This window comes from Callithrix jacchus, chromosome 10, assembly GCF_049354715.1.
Source record: "Callithrix jacchus isolate 240 chromosome 10, calJac240_pri, whole genome shotgun sequence".
Taxonomy (NCBI): domain Eukaryota; kingdom Metazoa; phylum Chordata; class Mammalia; order Primates; family Cebidae; genus Callithrix; species Callithrix jacchus.
Window position 1 is genome coordinate 113666894 of NC_133511.1, and position 21541 is coordinate 113688434.

General features: G+C 34.7%; 2 protein-coding genes across 2 annotated transcripts; both read left to right on the plus strand.

Annotated features, from left to right (window-relative positions):
- Nucleotides 1-1801: 1801 nt before the first annotated feature.
- Nucleotides 1802-3818, plus strand: OR4P4 (olfactory receptor family 4 subfamily P member 4). Its single transcript, XM_002755323.5, has one exon. The coding sequence runs from the start codon at nt 1802-1804 to the stop codon at nt 2729-2731; it is 930 nt and encodes a 309-aa protein (XP_002755369.3). The 3' UTR covers nt 2732-3818.
- A 14007-nt stretch (nt 3819-17825) lies between these two features.
- Nucleotides 17826-20635, plus strand: OR4S2 (olfactory receptor family 4 subfamily S member 2). The gene has a single exon (XM_078339316.1). The coding sequence runs from the start codon at nt 17864-17866 to the stop codon at nt 18788-18790; it is 927 nt and encodes a 308-aa protein (XP_078195442.1). The 5' UTR covers nt 17826-17863; the 3' UTR covers nt 18791-20635.
- Nucleotides 20636-21541: the final 906 nt, after the last annotated feature.

A 21541-nucleotide genomic window follows, 5' to 3' on the forward strand; every position in this document is an offset into this window, starting at 1 on the left:
AGTGGGATGTTTGCAAACTTAGGCTCTGAAGTCAGAAAACTCAGATTTTAAGCCTTAGTTTGCTATATACCATTTATGTTACTATGTACAATTTCCCAAATTACTAGAATCCTAATGTAATTTTAATGTCTTTTTCTTTGTGATACATTAATATTAGCACAGTGATATTGTCCCTTGTCCACTATTTTATTCTTCTAAATATCTTTTCTCACCTATTACTGAGGTTGAGCTTCAGCATCAATCTCTAAGTACAAGGATGAAGACATATTTCCTTACATTTAAAATGAAGAGAAAGTGTTTTAAGGCAAGTTAATAAATTTGAAGGTAACATTTGAAGTTAGTGGCTAAATTAAGGCAAGTAACAGGGATTGCCTCCAAATTATAAAGCATGATTAGATGTTTACCAGCAAATGAAAAAAAATAAACACCAACGTAGTAGTTAAACGTGGTGTTTCTATGTCTATAAACAAGTTGAACCCAGAAGAAAAATTGCCAGTAGAGAACTTAGTTATCAGCTGTAGCTGATGAAACCAAGACAGCAATTACAGGGATTCAAACGATGTTTTTAACAAACTTACAATAAATGGAGACAGATTGATGCACTGGCTTAGTCTGAGAACATTCTATGTATGCCTTTTTTTACTTAGAGGCTTAACTTTATGTAAGAGTCTTAATATCCTTATGGGGGTTAAGAAGTATATTTTATATTTCAGGTGGATTTTTAAATAACAAATATAAATTTGTTTGTGAAAATGAAAACATATAAGAAAAAATTTTAAGAATAATTCAAACTAGTAGTATATTCAATATTATTATTTTCTTCAAATAAAATGAAATTGCCTTTCTTATTGGCAAAGATTAGTCTGATTATGGAGAAAATAATAATCTATTTCTCAAAAAAGTGCCTTTAATTCTAGTTCTTAAAATTCTGCTATGAAAATGAATGTCTTTTTAAAAATTTAATGTCTATTACAATGTAATTATTTGTTGTATTGGTAACACTGTATTGGTTAATTTGGTAATGTGGAGAGATGAAGAAAGTTAAAGAAGATTTAATTGAGAAATCAAGAATGAGATTAGGGCTGAAAATGTAGACTATAAATTCACAGTCATTTTGAGGACATCTGGTAAGAATTAATTAAAATACTTTGATGTAAAATTATTTTTAGAAAGCAGTGAAACACATTGTGAGTAATTCAGTATGATCTTTTCAGTCACATCCAGGATTCTAACAACTTAAAATACGTTTGGTCACCACCTACAACATTGGCTTTAGTTTATGCAATCAAATCCTATTTGTTTGATATCAATATTGCTGATGCTTAGTGCTGAGGTCAATTCAATAAATTGTCTGCATTATTATAAAATAGTATTTGTATGACCTCTTTCCTTAATAAATTTTGAGTCCCAGAGAGTAAAAACAATATCCTTTGCAAGGATTTACTTTTTATTGTAATACTGTATATTACATTCAACTTTGGAAATAAACATTCCCTATGATATAATTTTAATATTGTTGATTGAGCAATAGAATTCATACCTACTAGGGCAGGGATTGATCACAATTTGCTGGAAGAGCTAATGGAAATCATCTAGTATATATTCATGGAGAGTTTCATTAGTGAACCATTTTAATTGAATACCAGACATTTACTCTCTGAGCCACTTGAATGAAGCTGATTAAATCTAGCTAGTTCCTTGAATAGAATATGATCATTATATTTCTCAAAAAACACTTGTAAGTGTAAGCTTGTGAATTATGTCATTTCAGGTGACTTACATGTTCTATCTTCACTGGACCATGGAAAAAAGCAGTAATATCACTGTCTTTATTCTCTTGGGGCTTTCCCAAAATAAGAACATTGAATTCCTCTGCTTTGTATTATTTTTGTTTTGCTATATTGCTATTTGGATGGGGAACTTACTCATAATGATTTCTATCACTTGCACTCAGCTCATTCACCAACCCATGTATTTCTTCCTCAATTACCTTTCACTCTCCGACCTTTGCTACACATCCACAGTGACCCCCAAATTAATAGTTGACTTACTGGCGGAAAGAAAGACCATTTCCTATAATAACTGCATGGTACAACTCTTCACCACCCATTTTTTTGGAGGCATAGAGATCTTCATTCTGACAGGGATGGCCTATGACCGCTATGTGGCCATCTGCAAGCCCCTGCACTACACCATCATCATGAGCAGGCAAAGATGTAACACAATCATCATAGTCTGTTGTGCTGGGGGATTTATACATTCTGCCAGTCAGTTTCTTCTTACCATATTTGTACCATTCTGTGGCCCAAATGAGATAGATCACTACTTCTGTGATGTGCATCCTTTGCTGAAATTGGCCTGTTCTAATATACACGTCTTAGGTCTCTTAGTCATTGCTAATTCAGGGTTAATTGCTTTGGTGACATTTGTTGTCTTGATATTGTCGTATGTTTTTATATTATATACCATCAGAGCATACTCTGCAGAGAGCCGCAGCAAAGCTCTTTCCACTTGTAGTTCTCATGTAATGGTTGTGGTCCTGTTTTTCACACCTGCATTATTCATTTACATTAGACCGGCTACAACGTTCTCAGAAGATAAAGTGTTTGCCCTCTTTTATACTATCATTGGTCCCATGTTCAACCCTCTTATCTACACGTTGAGAAACACAGAGATGAAGAATGCCATGAGGAAAGTGTGGTTTCGTCCAATAGTTCTGAAAGGAAAATAACTTTTCTGAATCATTTCTGCTTTTCATGCCATAGTTCCCAGAGACCACAACACATGAGTGAGAAAGAGTCACTCACAACATGCTCTTGTCATTTTTAGGATAGAAAAGTGAGCAAACAGGAAGTGTATCTATTCTGAGGTTTTATACTTCTACAGTGACATCTCAATAACAAATTGAGCATTACTCCTATCCATACTCTCTTCCACCTTTCTTTTCTTTTCTTTCTTTTTTTTTTTTTTATGAGACGGAGTTTCACTCTTGTTACCCAGGCTGGAGTGCAATGGCGTGATCTCCGCTCACTGCAGCCTCTGCCTCCTGGGTTCAGGCAATTCTCCTGTCTCAGCCTCCTGAGTAGCTGGGATTACAGGCACACACCACCACGCCCAGTTAATTTTTGTATTTTTAGTAGAGACAGGGTTTCACATTACTATTGTGCTCATGTGATATGAAATAACCAGAAAATTTTATAAAAATAAAGGATTACATGGTGTCATGTTGAAAAATTAAAAGAGATTAGGTGTTTTTCATGCCTTAAACTTCTAAGAAGATGAATGAAATATTACCCTCAACTTTTTACATTTTTACCGAAGTCTAAACACAAAAAGTGCATGTATTTCCTGTGTACAGCTCGTGAACTTTTGCAAATTGAGCATGATTGTGTAATCAGCAACTGGATTAAGAGACAGATGTTATCAGCACATCATAGGCCCTCCTCAGTCCTCTTTATAATTCATACCTCCCAAAGCTAAATGCAATATTTATTTCTAAAATAATTAGTTTTTATCTGTTTGTGTACTTTGAAGAATAAGAAAGATATATTTGGCTACTGAATATGTGTCTTCTCAGTATTTCATTTGTGAATCATTTCTCATGTTTGTAAGTTTTCTGATTGTTTCCATTGATGTATAAGGTATCGTATTTTATGAATATATAATGACTAATTTATTCATTTCCTCATTGCCAGACATTTGGGTGGTTTCCCATTCAGGATTATTATGTATAGTGCTGCTTTGAATATTTTGAAACATGTCTTTTTGGTGAATATATGTCTTTTACAATTTCATTTTACTTTATAAAATGTAATTAAAAAGCAATTTTAAGAAATTTAAACAATTTTAAGTAGTACTGTATTTGTATTGATATTCTTTCATAACTCATTACTGATATAAAATGAAAGGTAATAATTGAGAAAAATAATTATCCATAAAAAAAAACTAAGTAAAAAAAAGATTTAGAAATAAATGTGTAAAACTTCCAAATTCCACACAATAGATTAATGCAAACCTATCTGTCAATCATGGGAAAAAGGAAGAAATTCTCTTAAAAAGGTAGTTTACACCATGAAGCTTAGAAAAACTTCCAGAGATGCAGCACTGGATTATGTTAGCAAGATTAACACACAGGTATCACTACTGAAATACGTTATCAAATAGAATATTCATTGTAGCATATGAAGACATTTGCCATATTAAAGGAAACTTGGGAAATTCTGTATTTAGCTTCTAAGAAGAAAAGAAAATGTACTTCATTGAACTCCCAATAAGGGCAATGATGCCAAAGGAAGAAGGCATGCTATGAATTTATGCTAACACTGGATTGCACCACACACAGTCAAACAAATACACACGTGTATGTGCAGACACTTAATGCGGAAAATAAAGTCTTTTCAGGAATTTATATTTAAGGCATAGTTGAAATAAATCTGCTCATATAGAAAACCAAAACATATAAGAAGAAAAAATATGCTCAAAAGCAAATGATCACACAACAAAAATTACTAAATATAGGAGGAAATTAGGCTGGAAACAGCTATGCCAGAGCACAGCATATGAAGACTGGGTTTATTGTAGTTGTTGGACACAAAACATAATATAAATGGTGATTGAATAAAATAGAAAATACTTTTAAAGTTAAATTGCATCATTAGTCTAAAAATTTTCAGGGCTGTTAGAAAACAAAATAGCTTCAATTAATGAATAAAAGAATATTTTTATTAGAAACTCAATGGATAAAACATAGGAGCATATCCTAATTAATCTGTGAATTCCAGATATCAACAAATTTACTCAGAAAACCAGAGAGACACAAAGATATAGAAAAAGTTAAAGGGATATTAAGAGACCTTAGAGATGGAATGAAAGGGAGCAACATATGTCTACCAGACTTCAAAAGAGTTGCTCTCAAAAGAGCCATACAAAATATCACTTCTAATTAATAATAATTTAAAACACAGAAAGACTAGAAGCTAGAAGAAAATAGAATTACATTTTAAAAGTGCCAATTTTAAGATATTGTCCTCGAATTCTGTATTTTTTCAAGAAAAGTGAAGTGGGCAGTCTTCAGTAGAATAAAACAAAATAAGCCGCAATTTAAACATGGCCAAGAGTTTACTATACAGACACAGTCACTTAAAGTAGTTGTAAATATTAATTTTTATTAAGAGGAAAGATGTTCCAAGAAGGAAGATTTAAAATCCAGAAAGGAATAGTTTATCAGGAAAATACTAACCTTATGTGTAAACTAAGATATTGTGTTAAAAATATTAATTATGTCTAATATGTAAGATGAAACATAGAAGAGAGAACAAAAGCCTTAGTCCATGACATCATGTAATTTGAAAAGAAGTACTCTTAGTAGGAGAGAAAAGACACTGATCAAATTCAGACTTGGTAATATTCATGTACAGATATGATTGTATTTCAGTAATTACTAAAATAGCATAAGAGGGAGAGAAAAAGAGACAGAGAAATGTATTTTTAAAAAGAATATCATTCCAAATAAAAGGCAAGAAAATAGGAAGGAAACAGACTAATTGGACAAAAGCAAAAAACAAAGGTAAAAAAAGATTATACAAACCAATTAAAATATATAAGTGAAACAAAATTAACACATTGTACTAACTTCTTCAGCAGAATAGTAAAAATTACCATAATGGTTTAAAATACAGCTTGTAAAATGTGCTTTCACAAAAGATGCACCCATAGGTTACCTACAAAGGGAAGCCCACCAGACTTACCGAGTATCTCTAAGCAGAAACCCTACAAGCCTGAAGAGAGTGGGGGCCAATATTCAACATTCTACAGAAAAGAACTTTCAACCTAGAATTTCATATCCGGCCAAAAAAAGCTTCATAAACAAAGGAGAAATAAAATTCTTTACCAACAAGCAATAGCTGAGAGATTTTATCACCACCAGGCCTGCCCTATAGGAAAAGTTCCTAAAAGAAGCACTAAACATAGAAAGTAACAACCAGTACCAGCAACTCCAAAAATGTACCAAATGGTAAAGAGCATCTACACAATGAAGAAATGGCATCAACTAATGGGCAAAACAACCAGCTAGCATCAAAATGGCAGTATCAAATTCACACATTAAATGTAAATGGGCTAAATGCCCCAATGAAAAGACACAGACTGGTGAATTGGATAACAAGTCAAAATCCATTGGTGTGATATATTCAGGAAACCCATCTTATGTGCAAGGAAACACATAGGCTCAAAATAAAGGGATGGAGGAATATTTACCAAGCAAATGAAGAGCAAAAAGAAGCAGGAGTTGCAATCCTAATCTCTGATAAAATAGACTAAACCAGCAAAAGATAAAAAGAGACAAAGAAGGGCATTACATAATGGTAAAAGGATTAATGCAACAAGAAGAGCTAACTATCCTAAATATATATGCACCCAATACAGGAGCACCCAGATACATAAAGCAAGTTCTTAATGACCCACAAAGAGACTTAGACTCCCACACAATAATAGTGGGAGACTTTAACACTCCACTGTCAATATTAGATGGATCAACGAGACAGATAATTAACTAGGTTATCCAGGACTTGAACTCAGACCTGGACCAAGCAAACCTAATACACATTTACTAACACTCCACCCCAAATCCACAGAATATACATTCTTCTCAGGACCACATCACACCTACTCTAAAATTGACCACATAATTGGAAGTAAGTCACTCCTCAGCAAATGCAAAAGAATGGAAATCATAATAAACAGTTTCTCAGACCACAGTGCAATCAAGTTAGAACTCAGGATTAAGAAACTAACTCAGAACCGCACAACTTCATGGAAACTGAACAACTGGCTCTTGAATGTTGACTGGATAAACAATGAAAGGAAAGTAGAAATAAAGATGTGCTTCAAAACCAATGAGAATGAACACACAACACACCAGAATCTCTGGGACACATTAAAAGCAGTGTCTAGAGGAAAATTTATAGTAATAAATTCCCATATGAGAAACAAGGAAAGATCTAAAATCGACACCCTATCATCAAAATTGAAAGAGCTAGAGGAGCAAGATAAAAAAAACTCAAAACCTAGCAGAAGACAAGAAATAACTAAGATCAAGAAGAGTTGAAGGAGATAGAGACAAAAAAATACTCTTCAAAAAATTAATAAATCCAGGAGCTGGTTTTTTGAAAAGATCAACAAAATAGACAGACCACTAGCCAGATTAATAAAAAAGAAAACAGAGAAGAATCAAATAGATTCAATAAAAAAGGGGATATAACCACAGATTCCACAGAAATATAAACTACCATCAGAGATTACTACAAACAACTCTATGCACATAAACCAGTAAATCTGGAAGAAATGGATAAATTCCTGGACACTTGCACCCTCCCAAGCCTAAACCAGGAAGAAGTCGAAACCCTGAATAGACCTATAACAAGGGCTGAAGTTAAGGCAGCAATTAATAGCCTACCACCCAAAAAGAAGCATAGGTCCAGTTGGGTTCACAGCTGAATTCTACCAGACACACAAAGAGGAGCTGGTACCACTCCTTCTGAAATTATTCCAAACAATCTCAAAAGAGGGAATCATTTCCAAGTCATTTTATGAGACCAACATCATCCTGATACCAAAACCTGGCAGAGATTCAACAGGAAAAGAAAAATTCAGGCCAATATCCTTGATGAACATCGATACAAAAATCTTCAACAAAATATTGCAAACTGATTGCAACAGCACATCAAAAAGCTTATTCATCACGATCAAGTAGGCTTCATCCCGGGGATGCAAGTGTGGTTCAACATACTCAAGTCTATAAATGTAATTCACCACATAAACAGAAAGAACCAAAGACAAAAACCACATGATTATCTCAACAGATGCAGAGAAGGACTTTGACAAAATTCAACAGCCCTTTATGCTAAAAACTTTCAATAAACTAAGTATCAGTGGAATGTATCTCAAAATGATAAAAGCTATTTATGACAAACCAATAGCCAATATCACACTGAATGGGCAAAATCTGGAAGCATTCCCTTTGAAATCTGGCAATAGACAAGGATACCCTCTCTCAACACTCCTATTCAATATAGTATTGGAAGTTCTAGCCGCCAGAGCAATCAGGCAAGAAAAAGAAATAAAGCGTATTCAATTAGGAAAGGACAAAGTCAAATTGTCTCTATTTGCAGATGACATGATTGTATATTTAGAAGACGCCATCGTTTCAGCCCAGAATCTCCTGAAACTGATAAGCAACTTCAGCAAAGTCTCAGGATACAAAGTCAATGTGCAGAAATCACAAGCATTCCTATACACCAATAACAGACTTCAAGAGAGCCAAATCAAGAATGAACTGCCATTCACAATTGCGACAAAGAGAATAGAACACCTAGGAATACAATTAACAAAGGATGTAAATGACCTCTTCAAGGAGAACTACAAACCACTGCTCAAGAAAATAAGAGAGGACACAGATGGAGAAACATTCCACACTCATGGTTAGGAAGAATCAATATCGTGAAAATGGCCATGTTGCCCAAAGTAATTTATAGATTCAATGCTATCTTCATCAAGCTAACTATGACTCTTTTCACAGAACTGGAAAAAACCACTTTAAACTTCATATGGAACCAAAAGAGAGCCCACGTAGCCAAGTCAATTCTAAGCAAAAAGAACAAAGCTGGAGGCATCACACTATCTGACTTCAAACTATACTACAAGCCTACAGTAATCAAAACAGCATAGTACTGGTACAAAAACAGACATATAGACCAATGGAACAGAACAGAGGCCTTGGAGGCAATGCCACACACCTGCAGCCATCTGATCTTTGACAAACCTGACACAAACAAGCAATGGGGAAAGGAATCCCTGTTTAATAAATGATGTTGGGAAAACTGGGTAGCAATGTGCAGAAAGCAGAAACTGGACCCCTTCCTGACACCTTACAAATAAAATCAACTCCAGATGGATTAAAGATTTCAACATAAGACCTAACACCATAGAAACCCTAGAAGAAAACCTGGGCAAAACCATTCAGGACATAGACAAGGGCTTCATGACTAAAATGCCAAGAGCATTGACAACGAAAGCCAAAATAGCTAAATGGGATCTAACCAAACTCCAGAGCCTCTGTATAGCGAAAGAAACAATCATTAGCGTGAACCAGCAACCAAAAGAATGGGAAAATTTTTTTGCAATCTACCCATCTGACAAAGGGCTAATATCCAGAATCTACAAAGAACTAAAGCAGATTTACAAGAAAACAAACAAACAAACCCATTCAAAAGTGGGGGGAGGCTATGAATAGACACTTTTCAAAGGACACATATAAGGCCAACAAACATATGAAAAAATGCTCATCATCACTGATTATTAGAGAGATGCAAATCAAAACTACATTGAGATACCACTTCACTGCAGTTAGAATGGTGATCATTAAAAATCTGGAGACAACAGATGCTGGAGAGGATGTGGAGAAATAGGAACACTTTTACACTGTTGGTGGGAGTGTAAATTAGTTCAAGCATTGTGGAAGACAGTGTGGTGCTTCCTCAAGGACCTAGAAATAGAAATTCCATTTGACCCTGCAATCCCATTACTAGGTATATATCCAAAGGATTATAAATCATTCTATCTTAAAGACACATGCACACGTATGTTCATTGAGGCACTGTTTACAACAGCAAAGACCTGGAAGCAACCCAAATGCCCATCGATGATAGACTGGAAAAGGAAAATGTGGCACATATACACCATGGAATACTATGCAGCCATAAAAAACGATGAGTTCATGTCCTTTGTAGGGACATGGATGAATCTGGAAACCATCACTCTCAGCAAACTGACACAAGAACAGAAAATGAAATACCGCATGTTCTCACTCATAGGTGGGTGTTGAACAGTGAGAACACATGAACATAGGGAAGGGAGCATCACACACTGGGGTCTCTTTTGGGGGACTAGGGGACTGACAGCAGGGAGTAGGGAGTTGTGGAGGGATAACATGGGGAGAAATACCAGATATAGGTGATAGGGATGGAGGCAGCAAACCACATTGCCGTGTATGTATCTATGCAACAATTCTGCATGATCTGCACATTGCCCAGAAACTAAAGTGCAATAAAAAATATACATATATATATATATATTAAAAAAAGATGCACCTAAACCATCAATTACAGTTTCATCCGAAGTAAAACTGAAAGCATGACAAGAATAGGGCAGGGAAATATATTAAGATTTGAAGCAATATTATTTACTATGTCTTTAAATAATTAAATATTAATAGAATTTGCAAGAAAGAAATCTTTATGAATTTTACCTTTGTATGAATGGAGAAGGATATGGGGGATTTTATCCAAAACAATAAGCAGCATTAATAGACATATAGAGAACAGTATAGTCAACAAATAAATTGAAGCAATTTATCATATTTTATAATTTATTCTTCCACAGAATAATTAATTATAATTAATCTGCCACAAATTAATTCTTCACCAATGTCAAATAATCCACATCCTGATCTATATCTGGGTTTTATACCCTTTACAAAAATGATCTTAAAATCATAGGCCTAAATCTAAAATATAAAACTAAAAAGTTCTTATGTGGTAACATTACAGAAAATTTATATGACCATCACATTGGTGATGACTTTTTATATATAACATCAGAAATGATCAACCTTGGGAGAAAGAGTTGATGGTCTAGATTTTGTAAAATTAAACATTTCTTTGCTGTGATAGATAATATCAAAAGAATAAAAAGACAAGCCACAGATTTGCAGAAAAGATTGACCAAAAATATCTGATAAAGGACTATTATCTAAAATATAAAAAGAACAAACTGATCAGAAGAAAACAAACAACAAGGAATAATCTAAATGCCTATCAATGATAGATTGGATAAAGAAAATTTGCCTTACATGTATACCATGGAATATTATGCAACCATATAAAAGAAAGAGATCATGTCTTTTGTGGGAACATGGATGGAGCCAAAGGCCATTATCCTTAGCAAACTAATGCATGAACAGAAAACCAAATACTGCATGTTCTCACTTATAAGTAGGAGCTAAATGATAAGAACACATGGGCACAGAGGGAAGCAACATACACATAGAGGAAAACAACACACACAACAACAATACCACTTTTAGGGATTGGAGGATGGGAAGAGGGAGAGGAGCACAAAAAATAACCATTGGGTACTAGACTTAGTACATGGGTGACAAAATAATCTGTACAACAAACTCCCATGACAAGAGTTTACATATAGATGTATATAAAGAAAAAATAGAAAATAACCAGACTAAAGAAATAGGCCAAAGTCCTTAATGGACATCTCACCAAAGAAGACATACAGATGATATGTAAGCCTATGAAAAGATATGCCATATCATGGGCCACCAGAAGAATACAAATTAAAGCAACAATGATATACCACTGCCTATCTATTAAAATGACCAGATCCGTAACACCAAAAATGCCAAATGCTGATGAGCATTGTAGAGCAAAAGGAACACTCATTCGTTGTTCCTTGGAATGAAAAATGGCACAGCCACCATAGATGACAGTTTGGCAGTTTCTCGAGTACTAAACATAATTTTACCATTAGATACAGCAATTATACCACTTGATATTTACCCAAAGGAGTAAAAAACTTATGTCCATGCAAAACCCTGCGTTCAGATTTTTATGTTAGGTTTCTCTGCATCACCAAACTTGGAAACAACCAAGATGTCTTTCAGTAGGTCTATGGATAAAGAAATTGTGGCATATTCAGACAATTGAATATTGTTCAGCACTTAAAAGAAATAAACCATCAACCCATGTAAAGACATGGAGGAGGCTTAAATGCATATCATTAAGTGAAAGAAGCCAATCTGAAAATACTAATAATGCAGATCACAACAAAGGCAAAGTTATTGAGATAGTAAAAATGTGTTAGGAGTGTGGGAAGGATGAATAGGTAGAGGGCAGGCAATATTAGGGCAATGAAACTATTCTATATGATATTATAAGAGTGCAGAGATGTTTTTATAGATTGTACAAACTCACAGAATATACAATACCAAGAATGAATCCAACTGAATCTCATTATAAAACCCTGTTGTATAACAAGAATAAACCCTATGTACTTTGAATGATAATGATGTGTCAGTGCAGATTAATCAGTTGTAAAGAATGAACCTCTCTGGTGGGACAATTTTAATAATAAAGGAAGTTAGGCATGATTAGGGGCAGAGGCTATATCGAAAATGTTTAGCCTTCTGCTCAATTTTGCTGTGTGAGAAACTAAAGTGCCCTGAAGATAGTCTGTTTTTTTTTTTTTTTTTAAAAGCCAAAAAAAAGGATAGAATTTAATACTACACAAAAAATCTTCTTGATTAGGTCAAAATAATACAGAAAATTGAGAAGAAAGTTATAGAGGGGACAAAGAAAACTGCAGTAGTACAAACTTAAAAACCAAGTTTTTATAAGATTAAATATAATTATACTGCATTTAAAAGACAAAATTTGTTACAGTAAACATTATAGGATGCTTTTCAGCAAACACTCTCCTGCAAAGGAAAATAATGAACTAATGATACACAAAACAACATGATAAATCTCAAAATAGCGTCCAGACACAAACGAATAATTACTTTGATCAATCTTAATAAAGTTCTAGAATTGGAAAAACTATAATTGAATAATAAAAATTAGAAAAGTAGCTGTATCTGGGAGAATGAACTGAAAAGGGGCATGACAAAACTTCTCAGTTGTTGAGTTTGCTATATCTTGAATTTCTTAGTGGTTACATGAATATATACACGTATCAAAACTCATCAAAGCATATACTTCAAAACATTGCATTTCATTGTATGTAAATTTTATCTAGAGAAAACAATGTATGACAAAAAAATGTTCATATCTCTCGGTCTCAAGAAAAATATCTTTCAAATCCCACTTATAAGGGAGAACATGCCTTATTTAGTGTTCTGTTCGTGTGTTAGTTTGCTAAGGAAATGGCCTTCAGCTCCATGTTCCAGCAAAGAACATGATCTCTTTCATTTTTACAGCTGGCTAGTATTCCATTGCGTATATGTATCATATTTTGTTTATCCAGTCTCATCATTGATGGATATTTAGGGTGATTGCACAATTCACTATTGTGAATAGTGTTGTAATAAATATATGTGTGCACATGTCTTTATAATAGAATGATTTATATTCCTTTGGGTATATACCCAATAATGGGATTGCAGCAAGGAATGGTATTCTGCCTTTAGGTCTGTGAGGAATTTCCACATTGCCTTCCATGATGGTTGAATTAATTTACATTCCCATCAATGGAATTATCTTTAAGAGCCCTGGGGTAAGTGAAAGAAGCAAGTTACAAAAGACTACATATTGTATGATTATTTTTTGTAAAAAAGTCCAGAAATGCAATCTATAAATGCTAATATATAGAAAATAGATTAGTGTTTGCCTAGAACTGGAGGGGATGGTGGGAGAGAGGAACGTGGAGTGATTGCTGATGGGAATGGGATTTTGTTCTGAGGGGATACAGATGCAGGAAACTCGGATTGTGTAGATTGCACAATTGCGTGTACGAAACACTGGTTAAACTGATAAATTACATAGTATATGAATTATATTCCAATAAAGCTATTATAATAAATGAATGCTTATTGATCATCTCTGTGTATGTACTACTCTTATATCTTTTATTAATTTGTTGTCATTCTCCTATCACATGACATGTAGCAGTCTTTTTTATCTAAGAGATTATTCTCATCAGATATCCATCCTTTGCACACATTTCTGTTATAAAATATGGACATTAATATTTCATTATTTATGTATAATATTTAGCATTTGTTCCAAAACATATTTTTAAACATCTCCTAGATCTCAAAGTACATTTTGCAAAGTAGGAATAGAAGATAGGTTGACTTTCCCCAGTCCTCATCTAAATAACTGAGTAGCAGAATAGGGTCCAATGATGTTCACATCTGTGTCCCCAGAACTTATCAATATATTTTGTTACATGATAAGGTGATTAAGATTGTAGGTAGATAAAAATTAGTTTGGTAATTAGTTGACCCTAAACTGCACTGTCCATATGGACTCAATGTATTCTCAAGGTTTATTTAAAGTGGAAAAGTGATGCAGAACAAGTGCAGAAAAGTGTAGATTTGAAGATGCTACACTGCCTGCTTTGGAGATGATGGAAAGGGGTCATAAGGAAGCAGGTTGATTGTAGAAGCTGGAATTAAGGGAATGAGTCTTCCCCTACAGAATTCTGAAGGATTTATCCATTCCAGTGCTTTGATTTTAGCCCATTGAGGCTCATTTTGGACTTACCACCTCCAGAACTGTGAAATACTCACTTTGTACTGATTTAAGCCACTAAGTTTGTGGTAATTTGTTATAGCAGCAATAGGAAACTAACACACTAGCTTAATCATGATGAATGTTTCCATAAACCTGGGCATAATTGCTCTTTTACTTCCTGCTCTTTATTTTTCACTTATTTTTTCTGCTAACTCCAGATAGTGAAAATATAAGTAGGATCTCTTTGACATTTTGGGTGTTGTTTGAAATTTTAAAAAAGGTGAGATAAGGTAAGAAGAGTAAAGTAAAAAAGTCAAGCAAGGGGGAAATGAAGTAATAGGAACAGGAAAAGAAAAAGCGAGATTAATATTAGTGGTCAAGCGTCAAACTTAAGGATTTACAATAAAAAAGTGAATACATTAAATTACATTAAATCCATCACCATACTTATTCCAAGCATAGGTCAGGCATGTACCTTATCCCATCCCTTTCTCCATAAATCAGCACAGAATCAATTAAGAAGAAAACCAATGTTCCCAAATAGCACAATCATACATGCTGCTTTCTATTCAAATAGAGCTTTCAAGAAAGAACAATTACAATTCAATAAATAACATAAAACAGATACCTTAATATGTTACATCAAATATAGACTATTTAATACATATAATGAAGCATATTAATTCAAACAACAAGGTTTAGAATGATAAAATTATCACTTCTCTTTGTTGAGTTGCTTTGGATTAGGGTTACAGTCATTAATGTGAGAATGGATCGGTTTTTGTGTTTGACAATAATTTTTAAAATTTAATTAAAAAATTGAACAGATACTAGAGATTAAAGTTCATGATAGGTATGCAATTTGGTTTTGACTATGGCAGAAGACTTTGGGGAAAAGTTGTCTCCAAGGTCATTTACCATTTTGCATCTTCCTCTTTAAATAGACCTATGAGAACAGAGAAAAGAGCATTTATTGTCAAAGACCCTGTGAAATGGCAGATATCATTAGGTGAGAAAACCAGGAAGAGCAAAGACTCATTTCCACCATCCTTTCAGATTAGGGGGTCAGGTATTTTCTGGTACTAATCATTTACAAAGCAACTCCTCCAGCATCATGGCTACTTTATTTTGGGGAGCTGCATCCAGATTAACTCAAGAAGAGATAGAAACATAAAGTGAACTCAAGCTCTGGAAAATATTGGTGAGATTTTTTTTTCTTTTAAAACTAATACAGAATACTTGTGGGAAAAGATAATTAAAAGGTTAGATTTTGAACATTTGTAATATAATTAAAATATTGTTCTTGAAATTCAGAGAGAATGAAGTTATTAAAATGATGATAATAAGGTAATAATATGTACCTAAACATGACTATGAGATAGGGTAGGATGGATACGAATAAGAACATGTCAATAATTTCAAAGGAAAGTGAATCATTACGCCCAAAATGCTCAGAAAAGGGAGGATGGCATCCTTGTGATGGATATTGGGTTAAGGAGAGAAACAGCATGATGTTACCGCATCAATTGGATTTAAGGGAAGCCACAATTAAGAAGGTTAACAGCCTTTACTAGGGTGTAAGTTCTGTTAAATGCAACTTTAGATTTTAATCCTCCAATTAAGATAAATTAATACCTGAATAAAATACCTAGATGAATAAAAGAACATTCTTCTAGAACCTTGTGATGTGGACAGTAGGGAAAAAACCCCCAGGCTTGTGTGTAGCAGTCCAGTTTCTTCTAGATGACAGCAAAACAACATAAATAATTGTTGCCCAAAATGGCTATGATGTGAGTTTCCTTAAGTTGAGGCCCTCTCTTAGTGGAGGATAGTATGTTTCTTTTAACTGAGCAGGAAAACCGAAGGGGAATGAGAATGTAAAAGCAGGCGCTGTGCTTGAGTCTGTATCTAAATCATATTATTACTATTACTCTTACAATCATTATTTTGTAATGCACAAGAGATCCCACACCTGTAATGACTACTGTGTCAACTCTAACATAAATACCTGAAGAAACACAGCCCTGTAGTTTCCCAAATGCTGGAAGTGTTAGGCACAGCGTTACTGTACAGGGATTGCTGAGCACAATTCAGTAGGAGTTGTCAGAATTCAGCTGGATGGATCTTGAGAGGATATTCAGGTCTCTGTTAGACAACCTGTAATTGGAGGAATCATTTACATCTATGGTTGATTTGAGAAAGAATCCTAAGTTTCTTTAATAAAAACTGTTTCACATACCCTTTTCCATCCAAACATGCCAATGACCCCATTGTAATGCCTGAAATTTCACCATTGAACATTTATCCATTTAAATAAATGTTGCCATTTTCCTAAACCCTGTAAAATTATCATTCATAAATGATCAGTGATGATCTCTTCCAGCAATATTTAATTCAACCAAACTGGGAGAATGAATATAACCAGAATTAAACTAGAAAGATTAGAAAGATGTATGAAGCAATGTTGACATTAAGGGACAGTCTTCTCTTTTTAACACCCATCTTCTTCACTTCAGTTAATAGACAAATGCTTAAAATACAAAGCAAAGTCAGTCCTGGAAAATCCTAAAGTACTCTGAGTTTGTACATGGAGAAATTACATAAGATGTCACTTCCCCTCCTTTCAAATCAATCAGGTCTTGCTTTGTTTCTAGATCTTTCTTTTATTGCTTTACCTTCTTTCTGCCTTCCTATCAGGGTTTTATTAATATTTCATGGAGTGATTTAATTTCATGGTTGAAATAACAATTAATATAATGTGTAATAGTGAAATTGAAACTGTCATTTTGCAAAGGGGATAAGAGAATTTCCATTAAGTTAAATAATTTACCTGTGGTTACAGCACTATCATTTTAGAATCAACTTTGTGTAATTTTGATCCTCTTTTTATTACACCACACTACATCTCAGCTATCAGGATTTGAGACCACATCGGTGGAGGTGCATACATCATGTGCAGAAAAACAGAGTTTCATGAGAACTTGCAAAGCCCATGAGTGGATAAACTTGCAGAGAAATTGCAGAGTATTCATGAGTGGATGTGATAATCAGGTATGGCAATATTCAGAAGGTGAAATGTGGGCATGTGTTTTCATTTACAGGTCGAAAATAAAGCAAACATTTTAAGATGTTTGCTGGTAGATAACATAAACGTAACCATATCACAAAACACAGAACTTCTTTTAAAACTGATCATCTTACACAAAATAAATACTAAATAAAGTTTAGAAGCAGCTAAATAAACCTTAAAAAAGGGTGAGAGAAGTGAGGCACATGGTAATATGTATGTGAGATTGAGGGGACTTACTTTACCTCTCTGAATTTTGCTTTCTCACCTGAAGTGAATAAATGTGATCTTACCTTGAGGTAAGATGATCAAAACAGACGCACTTCAATTTCTTTAAGTATGCATGCCAATCAGCATTTTTTCCATTTCCACCTACTGGGATTATATATTGGTTCCATGTTAGGAATAAAAACTATAGTCCTTTTAATGTTTTCTTTTTTTCAGGTAGTTTAATTGCCTCCTGAGAACTTGACCCATTCATTCCATTGAAAAAATGAACAATGTAACTGAATTCATTTTCTGGGGTCTTTCTCAGAGCCCAGAGATTGAGGAAGTTTGTTTCATGCTGTTTTCTTTCTTCTACATAATGATTCTTCTGGGAAATCTCCTCATTGTGCTAACAGTTTGCCTGAGCAACCTGTTTAAGTCACCTATGTATTTCTTCCTTAGCTTCTTGTCCTTTGTGGACATTTGCTACTCCTCGGTCACAGCTCCCAAGATGATTGTTGACCTGTTAGCAAAGGACAAATCCATCTCCTATGTGGGGTGCATGTTGCAGCTCTTTGGAGTACATTTCTTTGGTTGCACTGAGATCTTCATCCTCACTGTAATGGCGTATGATCGTTATGTGGCTATCTGTAAACCCCTTCATTATATGACCATCATGGACCGGGAGAGATGCAATAAAATGTTATTAGGGACATGGGTAGGTGGGTTCTTACACTCCATTATCCAAGTGGCTCTGGTAGTCCAACTACCCTTTTGTGGACCCAATGAGATAGATCACTACTTTTGTGATGTTCACCCTGTGCTGAAACTTGCCTGCACAGACACATACATTGTTGGTGTTGTTGTGACAGCCAACAGTGGTACCATTGCTCTGGGGAGCTTTGTTATCTTGCTAATCTCCTATAGCATCATCCTGGTTTCCCTGAGAAAGCAGTCAGCAGAAGGCAGGCGCAAAGCTCTCTCCACCTGTGGCTCCCACATTGCTGTGGTCGTTATCTTTTTCGGCCCATGTACCTTTATGTACATGCGCCCTGATACCACCTTTTCAGAGGACAAGATGGTGGCTGTATTTTACACCATTATCACTCCCATGTTAAATCCTCTGATTTATACACTGAGAAATGTAGAAGTAAAGAACGCAATGAAGAAACTGTGGGGCAGAAATGTTTTCTTGGAGGTTAAAGGGAAATAACTGAACTTAATAATTTAAGCTACATGACCTTAAAAATTCTCAGCCTTGGTGAACTCATCTGTGCAATGAAGACAATAATAACAACCTCATAGGGTTTAGAGTGGAAAAATGAGAGAATAAAACATTCAAAAGAGTAAGCTATTATTTTTATTGTTATTGTATTTATTCTAATATCTTATAATTAGATAACTTCCTGAAATATCTATGGCAGAGAAATATTATTAAACATAGAATCACAAATGTGCAGAGGAGCAATTCTTCTTGGCTTTCCTTTGAGGACTGGCTTCTATTACCCTGTCTTGCTATTCACTGATCTTGCCACCATCCCCGAAAGCAGAAACTCTTCATATGTTTAAAGTGGAGGAAATAAATTTAAAAAATTTAGAATTTCCAAATGTGTGGACACCGTTTGCATATTTTGGGGCTTAATTTATGAGCTGTCAGGCACTATAGTATCAGTCAGGTATTTCCTCCTAAAAAAACAATCCTCTACCCTGCTGCTTAGTCTATGTAAGTAGCGGTGGGGAATTGAGAAGGTTATAATGTGTGCTGGCTGCTGACATCCTGGGAACAGGGAGAGGAAAGGGCCCCACAGCTCACAGTGTAGATCTTGCTTATCCTCATATATACTGTTGTGTGTTTCATCACTGTCCTTCACATTAATACCAGGAATTATTTAGCTCAGTCTTTATTATTATTATACTTTAAGTTCTAAGATACATGCGCAGAACCTGCAGGTTTGTTATACAGTCATACATGTGTCATGGTGGTTTGTTGCACCCATCAACCCATCATCTACATTAGGTTTTTCTCCTAATGCTATCCCTCCTCTAGTCCCCCATCTCCCAACAGGCCCAAGTATGTGATGTTCCCCTTCCCATGTACGTGTGTTCTCATTGTTCAACACCCACTTGTGAGTGAGAACATGTGGTGTTTGATTTTCTATTCTTGTGTTAGTTTGCTGAGATGATAGTTTCCAGCTTCATCCATGTCCCTTCAAAGGACATGAACTTGTCCTTTTTATGGCTGTATAGTATTTCATGGTGTATATGTGTCATATTTTCTTTATCCAGTCTATCATTGATAGGCATTTGGGCTGGTTCCAAGTTTTGCTATTGTGAACAGTGCTGCAATAAACATATGTGTGGATGTGTCTTTATAGTAGAATGATTTATAATCCTTTGGGTTTATACCCAGTAATGGGATTGCTGGGTCAAATGGTGTTTCTGGTTCTAGTTCCTTAAGGAACTGCCGTAGTCTTCCACAATGGTTGAACTAATTTACACTCCCACCAACAGTGTAAAAGCATTCCTATTTCTCCACATCCTCTCCAGCATCTGTTGTCTCCTGACTTTTTAATGATAGCCATTCTAAGTGGTATGAGATGATATCTCATTGTTTTGATTTATATTTCTGTAATGATCCGTGATGATGAACTTTTTTCATGTTTTTTGGCTGCATAAATGTCTCCTTCTGAGAAGTGTCTGTTAATATCCTTCACCCACTTTTTGATGAGGTTGTTTTCTTTTTTCTTATAATCATTTAAGTTCCTTGTAGATTCTGGATATTAGTCCTTTGTCAGATGGAGAGATTGCAAAAATTTTTTCCCATTCTGTAGGTTGCCTGTTCACTCTGATATTTTCTTTTGCTGTGCAGAAGCTCTTAATTAGATCTCACTTGCCAATTTTGGCTTTTGTTGCCATTGCTTTTGGTGTTTTAGTCATGAAGTCTTTGCAGAGCTTCAAAAGAATAAACCTCCAATCTTTTGTGAAATAATACAAAGGAATTCTTACCTGAATGTGTAGAAAACGACCTATGGAAATAAAATAATTCTGAAGTATACAATGTATGTTTGACTACTACATTCTGTAGAATAATATGCTACAAGCATTTAACATCTCAGGAGTTTTGCAGGTGAACTAACTTGCTAGTTCTGTCTGTCTTTGCTCAGATGGCTGTAACTTCCCCCACAATGCTAAGTCAACTACCTGGTAACACTGTTCTCAGTCTTTCAAAAAATGTGTGAAAATCTTTTACCAGCTGGTATTTCCTGCCTACTTTTTTGTCATTGTGGATTAACATATAATTTCTCTTATTTTAGCGACAATTCAGATGGCAAAGGAAATATATTTTTGTAGATAGTTTACTATGTGTAACATAAATTCTATTTTTAAAGTCTCTATCAGTTTTTGTCCTAATACAATGACATAAAAGGAAGAAAATAAAAAATACATAATATTGCCATACAGAAGTCTTATTTACATGAAAATATAAAGGAACACATGCATATTGAACTGTTTGAAAACTCAGAGTTCAATAATGTAAAAAATGAAAGAAAAAACGTAATCACTTTACTATGTTTTCTCAGAAACATTCCATTGTTAGCAGTTTTTATGATTCATTTCATTAAAAATAATCTTATACCTATATTCACTTATAATTTCTATTTTATGTTTGTAGTCACAGAAAGGAATAGCATAAACATTGACACATAACTTTTTTCCTTTAGAGAATAATATACTCTGACTGTCTCTTCATAACAGCACTTACAAGTGAAATCCCGGGGTCTAGTCAGATTGGACGTGGTGCTCTCCACAGTCCCTACACAGCAGGTACACTGGAGACCATGCCAGAAAACAGTCCTCTCCCAGGGAAGGTCAAAGTAGCCGGCAGTGTGGAAGGCTGAGCTGAACGAAGTAACAGTGTTTGCAATTGAGCATGTGGCCAGAGTCTGGGAGGTAGTCTGAGAGT

Bases quoted from the DNA above. Each gene is read 5' to 3' on its own strand.
- OR4S2 (XM_078339316.1), top strand. From the start codon at position 17,864: ATGAACAATGTAACTGAATTCATTTTCTGGGGTCTTTCTCAGAGCCCA.
- OR4P4 (XM_002755323.5), top strand. From the start codon at position 1,802: ATGGAAAAAAGCAGTAATATCACTGTCTTTATTCTCTTGGGGCTTTCC.